The 17,126-nt window shown below is 39.1% G+C and overlaps 1 protein-coding gene and 2 long non-coding RNA genes across 4 annotated transcripts in view; 1 reads left to right on the plus strand and 2 right to left on the minus strand.

Moving 5' to 3' along the window:
- The window catches only part of SASH1 (SAM and SH3 domain containing 1), a 161,493-nt gene that overhangs the window by 138,362 nt on the left and 6,005 nt on the right, over positions 1-17,126 (plus strand). For both annotated transcript variants that reach the window (XM_081945640.1, XM_081945641.1), the window contains exons 13-18: positions 2,538-2,673; positions 3,693-3,862; positions 4,957-5,166; positions 13,660-13,810; positions 14,563-14,676; positions 15,961-17,045. In XM_081945640.1, coding sequence (XP_081801766.1) covers positions 2,538-2,673; positions 3,693-3,862; positions 4,957-5,166; positions 13,660-13,810; positions 14,563-14,676; positions 15,961-17,045 — 1,866 coding nt within the window. The remainder of the gene's footprint in view (positions 1-2,537; positions 2,674-3,692; positions 3,863-4,956; positions 5,167-13,659; positions 13,811-14,562; positions 14,677-15,960; positions 17,046-17,126) is intronic.
- LOC309388411 lies at positions 959-15,921 on the minus strand. Its single transcript, XR_014174776.1, has 3 exons — positions 15,495-15,921; positions 13,707-13,794; positions 959-1,219 (listed from the first exon to the last, which is right to left on the minus strand). It is a non-coding gene; the product is annotated as an uncharacterized lncRNA (long non-coding RNA).
- LOC309388409 overlaps positions 16,551-17,126 on the minus strand; it is a 37,213-nt gene continuing 36,637 nt past the window's right edge. The window contains exons 2-3 of the long non-coding RNA XR_014174774.1: positions 16,784-16,954; positions 16,551-16,683 (exon numbers count right to left, since the gene is read on the minus strand). This is a non-coding gene — a long non-coding RNA (uncharacterized lncRNA). The remainder of the gene's footprint in view (positions 16,684-16,783; positions 16,955-17,126) is intronic.

The raw sequence follows: 17,126 nt of genomic DNA on the forward strand, positions 1-17,126 counted from the left end.
ATCACACAACTTGATCGCATTTACCCTGGGACACTGCAACCATCATAAATACAAGTCAGTTGCTAAGCTTCTGAATTTTGATCACATGACCATGGGAATGCTGCAAGTCATAAATTTGAAAGACAGTCATAAGTAACCTTTTCAGTCATGTTGTAACTTCAAACAGTCACTAAATGAACTGTTGTAAGTTGAGGACTATCTGTATATCAGAAGGAAGTGCGATTCCTAACAGCGTATTTATGTTATCCATTTTTTAACTTTCTAAATCTCAGCCTTTCAGAGAAAGTGAACAATTCTTCATATCTTTTAGCAAAGCAGAACTTATTATAAAAATGCAATTAGCTATGTGCGCATACTAAAATAGAATACCTTGTTCTATATCCAAAGCCAGTCTGAAAAATGGAATGCTTTAAAATGTTGATTTTATTTTAAGCGTAAGAACATAACCCAAAGTGCTGTCATTAGGAAGCATGATCTGCTCTAAGACTATCATAGCAACTGCTCATAATCCACTCAAATAGATAGTTTGAGATGAAGATGTTTGTCACGTTTAAAAACTCCCCTCAAGATTATACAGTAAGAAAAACAACCATGTTTCTAGGGCGTTATTTGGCTGGCAAAATTGATTTTTAATCCCCTCCTTTCCAAGCCTCCCAAATCTGCAGAAAATTGACCTCCTGAAGCAACTTTCAGAAGTCCGTGCAAAGATCATAGGTAGCCATAGGAAGGAGAAATCCTATCAAAAGAGAAATTCATACATACAGTATATTGGATATAGCCTATAATATAGATAGAAAACAACAAAGTCCCTGTTCCTCCCCAGAGCTTCGGCTTTGTAGACGATCTTACCATTTCAGAATTGGGAAAGAAGCAATACTATAACAACACTGGTTTTATGGCTCGGTCCAACAATTTGACTTCTGTAAGATTCCCCCTGACCAATACGTCTCTAGTACGAATAGGTCTACCAAATTAATGGAGCAAAATTATTTAGAATATAAGAAAGATAGATTTTCGGAAAAACAGAAGTCACTTTGTAACTAAAGGTTTTGTGGCTTTGGTTTTCTCTGGAGACTTTCTTGATTTGTGGGAAGATTTCCTGATGACTCTGCAGTACACAAATAATAGGCTTCATCAGATGGTTTGTGATTGCATGTCAGTGGAATAGCCAGCAATTCTTGATATCAGCAGGTTTCTTTAATTCTTTGCTGCGGGTATTCTAGAATAGTTTACAACATTATTGTTAGCACCTTCTGTCAAAGAAATGCTTTTTCAAATGCACATGCACCCCCACATCCATACACTAAGTACTCTTCTAAGTGCAGATTGGTTCAGAAATGACTGTTCACATACTTTTGGATCTATTTTGGTATCTAAATGAATAAATGAAGATGGAAAATGCACATTATTTTCCATGTAAAGGAATTTTTGTTGGTTTAGCATTTTCAAAAGCAAATTGCGGTACTAGACTAGTAGATGCATTCATTCCACCACAATAACACTTTTGATTATTTACTCCAAATAATACTTTCTTTACTTCATCAACCATTCAGTTAACATTGTATAACATTGTATCATTGTTAGCAAATGTTAAATGAAATGCCCGATTCCAGGGTTTATAAGGCGGGACAGTTCTAGAAAATGTAATGCAATTGCATAACAAAAGAAATGGATGCTAGATTCATTTAAGTTTAATTAATGGCATGGTTTGATTAGGAATAAGTTAAAAATTGCTTTTGTATTTATATATTTTACCTACATTTGTAAAGAATATATGTAATGCAGTAAGACTTACTTGCACGTAAATCTGCATAGCATTACATTGGGTAACATAAATAGTATGTAAAGAAAACATACTCCAACTCTTATTAGTTATATCTTAAGAATAGAACTTTAAACGAGTTCAAAATTCTATTGTAAAACATTTGTTTCATACTAAAAAAAAATCTGAACGGATAAAATACATTAAATGAAATATTCTCCAAAGGACTGAAAATAGTCTTAGACTAGCAAACACTTCAGATTTAAAAGAAAAATCTAGATTAAATCCTAGATCTCTCTCTATCTTAAAGCAATAGATTAGACAACACACTTTAGAAATGTGGGAATCTCAAGCGCAAAATAGAACACAATTCTGAATTGTTCAAATTGCTGAACACATTGACTTGTTAGATTCACTTATCACAAGATAACTTTGTGTAGATATGCAAAACCTGCGTGCAAATTAGGAAGAGTTTTCCTTCAGCTATAGGAAAATACCTGGGTTTAGGTTCTCTTCAGACACTGTTTTCTGTGTGAACCTTATCCTGATATTCTCATGATTCAGGAACACTGCTGTCTTGTCATTTACTGTTTCTTTTTAGCTTACAAGGGGTAAAAAAAAAGAAATGATAAATAATTGCTGCTTTTTGCATCATAGTTGACGCCAGATCCATAGCAATGAATTCTAATAGGGTACAGCAGAATTTGAAAACCACACAAACCATATTTGAGTACATGGGAAATTTAATATCAATGGTGAGGTTTTTGTCTTTCAGGAACCCAATCTGGATGTAAGGCCAGAGTCTCTTCAGGCACCACAGCCAGATACCGATACTTTGGATAAACCAAAGTTGAAAGCTGGTGGTTCAGTAGAAAGTTTGCGGAGTTCCCTCAGTGGCCAAAGCTCCATGAGTAAGTAATGTATATAAAGTCAGCTATGCTCAATTTAGATGTAAAAATCTCAACCTAAGGAAACATGGCCTAGATCAGATGCTAATACTTTATTCATATTCGCTACCTTCATCCATTCTTTTTTGCCCCATGCTTACCTGCATCTATTGTGGGTATTAATTATTTCAAGTTTTTTTTAAGTGCTTTGCCATTGCCTCCTTCCTAGGGCTGAGGGAAAGTGATTGGCCCAAGGTTACCCAGCTGGCTTTCTGCTTAAGAGGGGACTAGAACTCATTGTCTCCCATCTTTTAGCCTAGTGGCTTTAGCACTGAACCAAATTGACTATCTGTTAATCGTCTTAAGTAGAGAGAAAAGAAGATATCTTTTGCAAGCTGAATCTGAACCTTCAAATCTGAACTGAACTTGAGCCAAGCATCACAGATAGTAGGGATTATTATCAGAGGGGTTTTTGTGGCTCTTCATATAGGAAGTAGTAGAGGGCTCAGTTGAAGACTAAGTTGCATTAAGGCTTGGGGAGAAGCAAAAGTTGTGCTAAGGCAAGAGCAGCCATGCCACGTAGATTTGTAAACCACCCAGAGTCACTTAGGTGAGGTAGGTGATGTAGAAATTTGATAAATAAATACATTTAAACAAACAAATACATAAATATCTGGGGAGCTAATCAGATTGGTATCAAATCAGATGGTAAAAATGCCATTAAAGAAGCAAGAAGGCTATAGGATCTATTGTAAAATTGCTGTTCTAATCATACCTAGATTGGTGGTGTTATACTAGTGTCAGAGGAATATTCCTGACATCTTAAGGCAGGGCTGTCAAACTCCCAGCCTGCGGGCTGGATGCGTCACACCCTGGCTATGCCATGCCCAGTTTAGCAAAGGGGAGGAAAGTTCCAATACATCACATAATGCCGACGTGACAATGTGAGTTTGACACCCCTGTCTTAGGGTATTACACATGTTTGGATCTGCTTGTTGTCTTTTGCAATTCCTCTCCTTTTGCCTTTTTTTCTGTACAAATAGGTGGGCAGACGGTAAGCACAACTGACTCTTCGACCAGCAATAGAGAGAGTGTCAAGTCTGAAGATGGTGATGATGAGGAGCTTGCGTACCGAGGGCCTTTCTGTGGTCGTGCCAGGGTTCACACTGATTTTACCCCCAGTCCTTATGATACGGATTCTCTTAAACTCAAGGTACTTTTCATGAACTAACCAACAAATTTGAATTAAGGGATATTGTTTACAAAGGTACTGAATGTTTTCCAAATGTTCCATAGTTGGACCTATGATTTCGTAGAAAGGGCTACCTAGTCAAACCTCCTTGATGCACTAGTTTCTCATTTTTACAAATGTTGAACAATAGCTTTAAAATCATTAACTGACTATTTTTAAAATGGTTAAGGAATTACTTTGTTGTAATGTAACATTTGTGTATGCATTTATTTATTTCTTCACGTGGTTTGATATGGCTGCCCATTTGCCTAATAAAACCCTTTAGTGGTTAATGAAAATTTAAAAATATAGAATAAATACAATATAACAGTGCATATCTAGACCAACTACAACACAAGGTGGCCACCATACACCAACATTATGGGTTCAATTACTCTCTTGACTACCACCACCCCAATGTTCAGGAAAACAGCCAGGTCTTCAGTGCTTTCTTAAAGATGGGCAGTATCAGGTTTAAGCAAGCCTTGGATTGTATGGTGTTCCAGAATACAGGTGCAGCTACGGAAAATCCACATATGCTGGATCCGATTAGATGCAATCCCTAAGTGATGGGCCCTTGAACATATCCATCCCACCTGACATAATGGGACATGTTCAAACAATGAGAGTAAGGCAGTCACTCAAATACATTCATAGTGTCCTACCCACACACACCTTTTTCTGGATAATTGATTATATAACATTTCATTCAAATTGGAAAAGTCATCCCAAGTATTTAAAAAGCAGGAATACGAGTGTGGATCAAAACGTGAGCCAATAGTGACAGGTGATTTTTTTTGTTCCATTTATACCTTTGACCAAAAATAATTCTGATACAAATTGGTCCCATGTAAATACCTAGTCATGAAGACTCATGCCGATGATAATTTTTTTAAAAAATCTATATTATAGGTATGTTTTTTAAAAAAAAAACAGAGATGTTGTGTGCTCAGAATTAAAATGCTGCAGAATTAAAAAGTGAAGTCTCTTTTTAAAGAAAGAGATGTAAAGAAAAAAATTGAGCCCTCCTTTTATTTGCCTAGTTTCATATTTGTATTTTCTTTTTGCCACTACAGAAGGGTGATATTATTGATATAATTAGCAAGCCTCCCATGGGTACCTGGATGGGTCTTCTGAACAATAAAGTTGGTACTTTCAAATTCATCTATGTGGATGTGTTGAATGAAGAGGAAGAAAAGCCTAAAAGGCCCACAAGGAGGCGCCGAAAAGGAAGATTACAGCAACCCAAATCTGTTGAGGATCTCCTTGATCGCATCAATTTAAAGGTCAATTTCCATTTTCCTCCTATTTCATGGGTCTTATAAGAAAGGCTTGTTGGCTCTCTATGTAAGTAAGGATGCTTATCCTTCAGTAGTTATCAGCTTCAGGTACATAACAAAGGATTATCCTTTGGAATTGTTGGAATTTTGGCTCAAAATATCCAGAGGAAATTTACTCACTCCTACGTGTGAGCATTGCAGGATTCCATATAACAAGCAGGAAGTCAAGGTTAAATTTAATTCTCTGCAAATCATCTGCATTTCTAAAATTCTTTCTGCTTTCAAAATGTGAGAAAAATTAAGAGCAACAAAATGTGGAATTTCTACAGTCCCTTGGAATAGAAGTTGTTAAGTCTAGAGTTCCTTTATTTATGCAAGTGGGGTAATATATTTGTTTGTTTATCATTTAATGTAATCCCTCTCTCACCAAAACCACTCTGGGTGGCACACAACAACCATGTTCTAATTTGAATTGCCTTCTCATTGCTGAATGTAATTCACAGAGGAATGTGAAAATAGATTATAAATCTGAAGTGATAGAAATGGGATCTATGTTTATCTTTATGTAATGCTTCTTTGTCAACATTTATATTTTTGGGTTTAAAAATAAAGTAGTCATCCTTAGAGAAACTTTACAATAAATAACTATTTGAGCTAATGAATTTTCAGTTAATTAGGTCTTGAACCCTTTGCTTTAAATGATACACAAATATTCTTTGGCCTTAGGAATGGAAGTTTTTAACATGTAACTTGATAGAAAAATTATCTACTTTTTATGAGTTAATTTATACAGCATTCAGACACAATAATATTGATAAAGAATACTATATCATAACATATTAAGACAGTAAATTGAACCTACTGTATTTTTCGGAGTATAAGATGCATCTTTTTCCCTCAAAAAAGAGGCTGAAAATCTGGATGCGTCTTATACACTGAATACAGCATTTTTTGCTGACCGCGCATAGCCTTTAGGAGGCTTACAGAGTGCTCCTGGGGGCTTGGGAGGGCAGAAATGAGGGGGAAATGGGCTCAATTTTTTGCTCAATTGTGCCACTCCCCGCCCCCAGGAGCACTCTATAAGCCTCCTAAAGGCTATGCATTCCTATTTTTGACCAAAAACGAGCCCGTTTTTGCAAAAAATGGAGCCATTTTTTGCTCGTTCACCCCCCCCCCCAGGAGCACCCTACAAGCGTACCTAAAGACTATTCATGCCCTTTTTTAAAAAACTGGCCATTTTTGGGAAGTCTGCAGAGTGCAAAAACTTTTTTTTTTAATTTGCCTCTTCAAAATCTTGGTGTGTCTTATACTCCAGTGTGTCTTATACTCTGAAAAATACTGTATCTTAAATGAATGGCCATTGTGTTCAATTCATGTTTCCTGCAAACTTCTTCTTGAGCTCATTCATTGAAAGGGAGCTGAGCACCCCTACATATAGTTCAGTGATGGCGAACCTATGGCACGTGTGCCACAGATGGCACGCAGAGCCATTTGTTAGGGCACGCGAGGCACTGCCCTGTCAGCTGGCCAGCGCGTATGCGCGTGCTGGCCAGCTGAGTTCACCCTTTTTTAAAGTCATTTTTCGCCCTCCCCAGGCTCCAGAGGCTTTATAGGAGCCCGGGGAGGGCAAAAACAGCCTCCGCCCCCCACGGACGCCCTCCGGAGGCGTCAGGGAAGTCACTTCCGGTTTGCTCGGAAGATCGTTTTGAGCGCTCCGAAGGTGTCAGGGAAGCCTCCGGACGGTCTCTGAAGCCTTCGGAGTGCTTAAAACGACCCTCCAAGAAAACCGGAAGTGACTTCTGGTTTGCTTGGAGGGTCGTTTTGAGCGCTCCGAAGGCGTCAGGGAAGCCTCCGGACAGTCCCTGAAGCCTTCGGAGCGCTCAAAATGACCCTCTGAGCAAACCAGAAGTCACTTCCGATTTGCTCAGAGGATCGTTTTGATTGCTCCGAAGGCTTCAGGGACTGTCTGGAGGCATCCCTGACGCCTCTGGAGGTGTCCGGGGGGGTGGAGGAGGCTTTTTTCGCCCTCCCCAGGCTCCTATAAAGCCTCTGGAGCCTGGGGAGGGCAAAAAAAGCATGTAAAAATGGGGGGAAGCGCCTGTAGTGCGCGCATGCGCACTGGGGTCACGCATTGCATTATGGGTGCAGCACACCCGCACACACACACACCCCGCGCTCCCCCCACTTATGGCACGCGAGCCAAAAAAGGTTCGCCATCACTGATATAGTTGATTCAACTTTGTAATGGGTAGAAATAATAACCTTGAGGAACCGGAAGAAGAGCTTTAACCAAGACCACAGTCAATTGAAAGAAATCTGAATCCAGGCCAAACTTGTTAACTGAGTAAGCACCTGAAACAAGACCCTACTTACATCTCAAGAGGTTAAAGGGAGCGAAGAGATAAGATTTTGTTATTGTAATTTTCTAATAAAATTAGTATAACATGTGACTTCAGTCTCCTAGTCTGGTTTACCTTAGTGGGATGATACACCATGAAATACGGTTGTTTGATTGTCTCCCCCACCCCCAAGGAAAATGCTTTCTTGTAAATTAGATCTCAGAATCTGCTTTTATGAAAATTAATATATTGTTCCTAAATCCTGGGATGATTTTTAAAAAAGGTTTGGACCTTTTTCTCTGTAACAATCTTTTAGTAATATAACCCCCGTTTTTTCCCCCTAGTCTTCTCAATATTAAACATTTTGAGTGTATTTAATCTTTCACCATACAACTTAGGTTTCAGGATAGCCTCTTGCTACCCTCACTTGTCTTCTCAAACCTGTTCCAGTTCATCTGAATCATTCTTAACACATAATGCTTTCCCATGAATATTTTACTTGAAGTAACGTCTGGTCAACACAATAGAACTATTAGTTTTGCTGCTGCTTCCCCCAAACTGCATTTCCCTTTTTTGGAGTCACGTCATATTTCTGACTCGATTTCCCAGTTTGCAGTCAACTACTACTGCCTATTTTGAGCTTCAGTTTCCATTACATAAAATCCTACTTGCTTCTGAGTTCAGTAAAATCTACATGTTGGACTATAAATTATCTAGAAATTCCCTTGAACTCTAGTAAGTTTTCCCCCTTTGTGTTCTACTATGACAGCGATGGCGAACCTTTTTTGGCTCGCGTGCCATAAGTGGGGGGAGCACAGGGGGGTCATGTGCGGGTGTGCTGCACCCATAATGCAATGCGCGACCCTACAGGCGCTTCCCCCCATTTTTGCATGCTTTTTTCGCCCTCTCCAGGCTCCAGAGGCTTTATAGGAGCCTGGGAAGGGCGAAAAAAGCGTCCTCTGCCCCCCCCCCCCCGACACTGTCCGGAGGCTTCCCTGACGCCTTCGGAGCGCTCAAAACGACCCTCCAAGCAAACCAGAAGTCACTTCCGGTTTTCTCGGAGGGTCGTTTTGAGCGCTCCGAAGGCTTCAGGGACCGTCCGGAGGCTTCCCTGATGCCTTCGGAGCGCTCAAAACGACCCTCTGAACAAACCGGAAGTGACTTCCCTGACGCCTCAGGAGGACGTCCAGGGGGGCGGGGCGGGGGATGCTGTTTTCTCCCTCCCCGGGCTCCTATAAAGCCTCTGGAGCCTGGGGAGGGCGAAAAATGGCTTTAAAAGGGGGAGAACTCAGCTGGCCAGCACGCGCATGCACGCTGGCCAGCTGACAGGGCAGTGCCTCGCGTGCCCTGAGAAATGGCTCCACGTGCCACCTGTGGCACGCGTGCCATAGGTTCGCCATCACTGTACTAAGACGTCTGCATTAGCTAGCAAGAAAGATAAAAGACAGATTATCTTCTTGTACCCTTCTTTGATATTTATTGATTTATTTAGATTTATTGTCTGCCCACTGAACTCTATCAAAGCTCTTGGAAAAATAAGTCACAAAGATCCTGAAAGAGCTATCTTTGACACAATTTGTCTCCCAACACTTATTAAAGTAGTTTAAACCTCCCAATACTATGACTTCATGTCTCTTTCAAAGACAGTATCTATCCTCACAGTTAGGAAGGCAATGGTATTTTATTTATGTTATATTTTTACTCACATGCTCTCACATGAACATGTTTAACTCCTCTTCTATTGCTTTTGTTCCTTTTGTACTGTTGTGTATGGTACCTATCATGGAAGTCAACCCACCCAGTCTACATTATACATATTAAATCATATTTGCCTTCCTGTACCAAAGGTTCAAACTGATCTTCTTTATTTCCTATCTTCTAATCATTAATTTAGAGTGGTTTAATAGCCTATGTGAAAAAGTATTCCTCTTCCTTTTCAGAGTGCAGAAAACTTGATCTGAAGCTTTACTTAAGGGTTTTACTTGTCAACTCCCAGTGGATTTGGTTTAAAGCTCTCCCCAATAAGGTTCAATATATTTCAGCCAAATTGCAATCCTTTTCTTACCAAACCTTGAGGTGCAACATATTTCATGCCAGCAGTTGATTCTCTAGAGAATGCAATCATAGCCCTAGAAATTATTTGAATAGCCAGTGATCCATTTCCAGTATTCTTGTTTTCCTCCTCAGTCTCCCTCATTACCTAACACTGAAATTATTGATTCCAGATAATTAAGCCTGGATTCAACTCTTATGGATTTTATTTAATAAACATTTTAAAATTTGTTTTGCTTCATGCTTATTATCAGATGGAGTTTACAAACTTATTTCTTTTTATCCTTTTCCTGCTCTGCTATTAAAGTGGAGTAACTTTTTAAAAGCAAGCTGATTTTAGATGATTGAATTCTCAATTCCACAGCAGGAATAATGTGCCCAATTTAGTGGATAATATTGCCTGTGGTTAAATCTCTACAGATGTTCTGTGATCACATATTGTGTTTTCTGAGTATATAGTATCCTTGTTATTTTATATTGTCAATAATTCCATTTGTTTTCTCTCCTAAATTGCTTGATAAGCTATTTGTCACAGTTTTGTTTACAGAATTAGTTATCGATGCATAGTTTTTAATTTACTTTTCTAGAAAGATTTATTATACCTCCTTTGCTTTTGTTTTGTTTAAGTTCTGTTTGACGTTAAGACTCTGAAAGAGCTAGGAATAAATTAAGCTATTCAATGAATAATTCCGTCTGCTCAGCAAGGATGGATAGATGCACTGGGTCTCAGATTTTTTCTATAATCAAGTGTGGCTCTTCCAAACATCATTAAAATGGAATCACAGCTAAAATTTTGACTGTAAAGAAAGGCAGACAATAATAATTAATTAATTAATTAATAATAATAATAATAATAATAATAATAATAATAATAATAATTTTATTTGATTAGCCGCAACCCTCTCCCGAAGGACTCGGGGCGGCGTACAATCAAAACGGATAAAAATACACATAAGACAAACATATATACAAAAAGAACAGAGACATATACATATGTGCATGGAGGAGAGTTGACTTATAAGTGAAAGACAATTAAAAATACAATTTAAAATCCCCTTAAATAAAATTACTAAATTAAAAAACCCATCAGGAGCGTTACGAAGTTATGGTTGAGCCAGGCCAGCTATTTGGAAAAGGTGGGTCTTGAGCTTGACACAGAAGGAGCGGAGGTCAGTAGTGGTCCTAATATCCGGGGGGAGGTCATTCCACAGGGCTGGGCCCGCCACAGAGAAGGCTCTGCTCCTAGGCGCCGCCCCATGGCACTGTCTGGTGGACGGCACCTGGAGAAGTCCCTCTCTGTGCGAGCGGATGGGTCGTAGGGATGTATGGGGCAGAATACGATCCCGCAGGTAACTAGGTCCTGAGCCATGGAGCGCTAAACAAAACAAAGGTTTACAGGAGAGTGAAAGCAAGAATTCAGAAGATATTAAAACATTATAGCCATTGGGAAGGCTGCAAGGATCAAATGTCTAAGGAAAGGAGATGGTAGGCCTTTTGAAAAGAGAATTCCAACATCAATGAGACAGTAATCCAACTGTGGAGCAGTGAAGAAAGAGCAAACTTTTTGAGAAGCTGTTACCTGTCTCCCCAAAGCCCTCTTACATTTTTTTTTATTGCCAGTAAAGCTACTTGAATAGAAGAGAGCAATTGCTAACAGCTGGGCTTCTGGCAAGAAAGATGTTTTTTATTACAGCAGCTGTCTAAAATAAATCCATAGTCTCCATTCTGGGCTATAATATGTGCAACTATCTCACTCTAGAGGTATCTCAGCAATCTTGCCCTAACTAAAACACACTCAGGTGGAACATGCCCAGGCTACCATCATTTTTTCTTCCCCTCATTATCATCCTTGAAAGGTAATTCTTCATAAAAGATAGACTACTCTTCGTATGCAACGAATGTCTCTTCATTCCTTCTTATAGATTTTATTCAGTCAAAAGTTAAAACGAGGAGGAAATGCAAAGATATTTTTTTATATTTCAAATAAATAGGAGCACATTATGCATGATGTTTATATAAAATATATGCTGTATTTCTTTTTGACCTGATTGGATAGGTTTTCAAACTTTCATTTGTTTTTTAGAAAGATCAAGACTAGCTGCAGCCATCTCTGCATGCAGTATTTGCATGTAACTAAAGCCTGTGTGATGATGCCTGCTTACAATGAAGGAAGAGTTAATGTATTTGTGCGGTCAAGTTGATGTTGACTCTTAGCAATCACATAAAGGTAGTCCCCAGCCTATGGCCAGTCTCTTAGCAATCATTTATGTCACACTCTGGAAAAGTTACTTATGGCCCAGAGTCAATGTTCCAATGGACACCATCCCCGAAGTCGCATAAACACATGTTGAGTGCTCGATAACTGGCCACCATTTATGGCAACGTTCTGTACTTACATGACCATCATTTACTATGTTTTTGCCTGAAACCAGTATTAATTCTGATTTCTAGCAGGAAAGCTGAATAATGGGTTCACTTAACAATCTTGGGGCAGTTGTTTTACAACTGAGGCATTCACTTAATGACCACAAAAGATGCAGTTGCATGGTGACCTGCTTATTAACCATCTTTAATTGCAGGCTCAGTTATAGTTCTAAGCTGAGAACTACCTGTAGATAGATTTTTCTCCATAAGAATTCATCTCCAACTTGATCCTTCAGATCTTCCAATAGTGTACACATCACCACTGTAACTCAGTCCATTTATCTTCCTCCTGGATGTCCTCTTCTTCTCTTTTGAGATCTGTTTCTTGACTGCTGGTCTTTCAATTATTGTTAGTTTGTCTTAAAAAGGAGAAGCTATCCGCCACTTCAATATTTTTACTGTCAGTTCTAATGCTGGTTGCTGTACTAGTTGCCATTAGCTTGGTCTTTATTGTTAATCTTAGTTCCATTTTGTAACTCTTCTCCTTGATTTTCCCGACTAGACTTTATTTGCATTTTCAGTTATCAGAGGGTCATCAGTATAGCACATTATTGATGTTTTTTTCCCTGCAATTTTAAAACCACATTTCTCTTGCCATTTTAAAACCACACTCATCTTCATTCAGTATGAATAAATAATATAGTAAGTCTATCATTAAGTACTATTTTTTAAAATGAAAGGGCTTATGGAATAGTAGGCATTTCCTGGAAAAAGTGTGTGGCAACCTGCAAAAATGCTGGGTAGGCTAGTGCCAGTGATAAAGAAACTTGATAACTAAGTAAGTTGCATTAATTGAATCAGAACTTCCAGATAATACTGTGACAAGGGAAATACTAAGACTAACATTCTTTGGTACAAATGCTTCTGGTTAAGCTTCAATTCAGGAATTGAAAGTGCTGCCTCAGAGAAAGGCAAAATACATATAAAAGCTTTTTCTTGGTGTGCAGCAAGATATATATTTTAAATATTGCAAGCACCAGTGTATGGCACAAAATGGTTATATTTTTGATAAATTTAGAACCGAAGAGGAAGGAGTGGAGCAGGATAGAGGGGGGAGGGCGGGGAAAATAAAGGGTGAAGACTGCAAGAATATTCACATCAGGGATTCATGATTGGGGGAGGGCATAGATGGAAGAAATATTTGTATTCATGATACTAGTTGCCATTGGTTTTTTTAAAAAAAATATTACTTCAGAAAGCCAGGAAAGGCTGTGACCTGAGTTTATATCAAGTTGGAATCACACAGTCTCCATTATATCTTGAGTGAAGGACTCAAGGAGTTAACAGATTAACTTCTTAGTCACTTCACCCCATGTGTATTCTTTCATCAAATGGACTACCTGCCAATGTGGGCACATCAGTGAGGGAAAATTTCACATTGGCACTGAAGTGTGTGACAACTGAGTTGCAGAGGAAGTTTTATAGGGAATACAGAACATAAAATCCACTGCAGTCAGAAGAAAGTGGAAATCTGTTCTGCTTGAGAAAGAAATAAAAGGAAAGACTATGGATATGTTTACCTGTATTACTGCATATTGTTTTTAAAGCATCTAAAATGGTATGACTCAAAATGTTCCTTGTATACTTACAAATCAGTTATAATATAGCAGTCATAATATTCCACCAATTAGAAACAACCTTGTGAAATATATAGCATTGAAAGTAGCATCTCTCTTTGACACAGGAGCACATGCCAACCTTTCTGTTCAATGGCTATGAAGACTTAGATACCTTTAAGCTCCTGGAGGAAGAAGATTTGGACGAGCTCAACATTCGCGATCCAGAGCACCGAGCTGTTCTCTTGACCGCAGTGGAGCTCCTGCAAGAATATGACAGTGAGATAGACCTTCTCCTTTTTCAGTGCCCAGCTAAGGATCTGTTACCTACTTTGGAGTTTGGAGAGTCTAACTGTGAACCCCAAAGGTCTTGAAAATCATGGCTTGCAGGGAGCTAGAGAGAATATAGAATAATCATATAATTGTTATAAGAAATAAATGTCACTGTGCACTGGGAAATTTACATGGAATGTAAGGTGCCTCGTAACTAGAGAAACTGTAAAGATCACCCAAGAAAAAGCCCTTAGAGATGGTTCTCTGACCTAAGTATATTTCTAGGCTGGAAAAGAATTCCCGGTTGTCCCCATTACCACCTGCAAATATGTTGTGCCTAGTTTTTCAATTTAATTTGCATTGATAAGAGTTATGTAGCAGTGGTATGAGCAGAAGCCCCTTATCCATAGGAAGCACAGAGGAGGAGGATTCATTTTCCAGCCTCCTGAATGCTTTGTTTCAGGGTGGAAAGATTGAGGAATTCTCTGAAATAGTTTTTTGAAGACCTTGAATGTTAAATTTCCAAACATGCCCTGGCTATATTACAAAAAACTGCTTAACGATGGTACCTAACATTTCTTAGTTTTCTCTCTCCTTTCTCACTGGCTTCTGAAGTATTTTTAAGCAAGTATCTCTAGCATTTCTTTAAAACCTAAGTTGTTTTGAGGGTTGCTTGATATAAAAGAGAAACTGAAAAGAGTTTTCAATCAATGTAAATGCCACTTTCTTAGTTTTGCCTTTATTGTTCTTTACTCAAGGTAACAGTGATCAGTCGGGTTCTCAGGAGAAACTCCTCGTAGATGGCCAAGACCTCAGTGGATGTTCTCCCAGGGATTCAGGCTGCTACGAAAGCAGTGAAAACCTGGAGAATGGTAACCTCAGCTGTGCTCATTTGAATTGCATGGCTAATTCATTAGCTTCTAAAGGAACATCAGATTCTGTTTCCAGGAACAGCGCTTATAGAATTTCTTTTAGTGGCGACTTGGGCACTGCTTTCATTGTCTAACAAAACAATTGTTGCAGACCTAATTAGTGGAGACACACTCATTCTGGGGTTTGCACACTTTTCCAAGGTTCTCTGAACAGACTATGTCCCTGCAGTATCTATAGAGCACTCAATTTTTCAGCTTTGTTTTTGGTAGTTGCTTTTTTAATATTCATGTAGCATAAAGGACTCCACCTCTTTCCAGCATGCAAGCTGTGTTGAATGAAGTTGCTTCACTAGTACAAAAGCATAACGAGGAAGTGCTTCAGATCAAGATTTAACTCATCTGTTTACAATAGATTGAGGAAATTATTCAGAGGCTGGGGGAGAGAGACTGTTTTCTAGCAAATAGCTTCTTTACTTGGTATGCACGTGGCATCCTTGGCTCAAAGGGTTGTGTTGCTGAGCTCCTACTGGAGCCTTTTATGTAAACTGCAGCATGTCAAGTAGGATGAAGCACTGACAGCCTGCAAAGTGAGAAGCACCTGCTGTGCACTATCCCAGTGATCACAGCTTCTTTCAGCCTTTGTAAATGGAACGCATCTCTTTCTGAAGAACAGGCTTCAGCACAAGAAGTGGATGGCATAATATAGAGAAGCAAACATTCTAGGTTTACCTAAAATCATGTTAGCGCCTAATATTTGCCAGGGATCTGTTTGAATCAGAACGTCACAGTATTATATAGAAAGTGTTAACAGAGCTTACCATTCAAGATTACAAGGGGCATTTCAGTGATGTGTTTCAGGGTATTTTTTGCCATTTCCTCCTTTTCTACTGTCCAAATAAATACATTTATTGCACCCATTCATGTAGCTTTAGAATGATTGAGCAGAAGCTATATCAACTGCAGGAGTCTTGTTTCACTTGCCTGTGCGTCCAGGTCTCTAACTCTGAAGAACCTGAGGAAATCATTTCTGTTGGGAAATGTCAAATGAACTAGGGGAAGAAAGATTAACCTGCCCATTTTCAATTGTTCCAAATGTTATTTAAAACTTAAAACTTAGACGAACTTCAACTGAACGGGTCACATATTCCTCAGAATTTTTTTTCTCTACCTATACAACAAATATAAACAATAAAGTGTGGGTATCCCGGGGGCAAGGAGGAAGCAGATGCTGATTTCTTTCAAAGATCTACTTCTTTTTCTAAACTTTATTTCATTTTGTTTCAGCTAAAATACGACAGCCTTGTCTCCTGCCCTCAAAATTAGCCAGTGAATATCATTTGAAAGATTTCCACCGAAACCCACTGGTGAATTTTCCAAGTCTACCCTTAAGTAAATCAACGGAAGCTTATCAGAAAGAAAAGAAAACCCAGTTCAGCTGTGTGCATCCAGTCTTAAAAAACCGTCTCAAGCTGCCAGCAGCTATGGATCTCAAGAAGAAAGGTAGAAGTTTGCCAGTTGGTGTCTGCCGAAGTTGGGAAGTTTTAGAAAGAGCACCAAATATGCCAATGTGGCCAAGATCCCATTCTCTCGGAGACCTTCATGGAAATATTGGCACTGGTAGTATAAAATCAGTGGATACTTTACCTCCGGATTCATCAAAAAAACCAACTGAGTCTGAAGGCAGTGGGCAGACGATAAAACTGTCAATGGCTAATCAAAGAAAAGAGGTTGTTGATGCCCTTAAGGGGAAGAGAAAGGAACTCCACTTGTCAGCAACCATGCCTTCTACAAGAATGTTCCCTCAGCGTTTGCCCGAGAACTGTGATGCTCGGACATCTTCTCTGTCCCATGGTATGACCTGGACTCCTTTTGAAAGTTGTAAAAAAAGCACCCATGATCTTGGAAGAGCTAATACTTTGATCTCCAAAGAAAATGTGGAAACTGATCAGAAGGACATGAGTGAAGCAAAAATGCTACCCAAAATGTCTTCACAGCCACCGCCAGTCCCTGCAAAAAAAAACAGAGAACGCATTTCTAATGGACACTGTCATCTCCCCTCAACTCTTTCTTGTTCAGATGTACCGTCTTTGCCAGCAAAAAAAGTTACCCTTCAGGGCTCCTCCAGTTCCCATGAACTGACTGCATGCAGAACATTCCCTGATCAGGAACCCAAAAGTCCTTCCAGCATAAGGCCTCCTTGGCTGTCCGACCTTCCAGAAACAGCTAGTGTCCAGCAACATGTGTTAAAACTCGATCCTTCTTCAGTGAGGAAGACATCCTGTAATAGAGGACTGGATCTTGAAATGTTGATAGAAAATAAGCTGCAGTCTGAAGATATTGATCTTACAGAGGAGCCCTATTCTGATAAGGTAGCCGAAAATTTAAATTTTGCTAATGTTCATTCTTTGGAATACCTTTTCAATTCTTTTCACCTTTAGAATGTCTTGTAT

The sequence above is a fragment of the Natrix helvetica genome (assembly GCF_964273705.1).
Source record: "Natrix helvetica genome assembly, chromosome: 2".
Lineage (NCBI taxonomy): Eukaryota > Metazoa > Chordata > Lepidosauria > Squamata > Natricidae > Natrix > Natrix helvetica.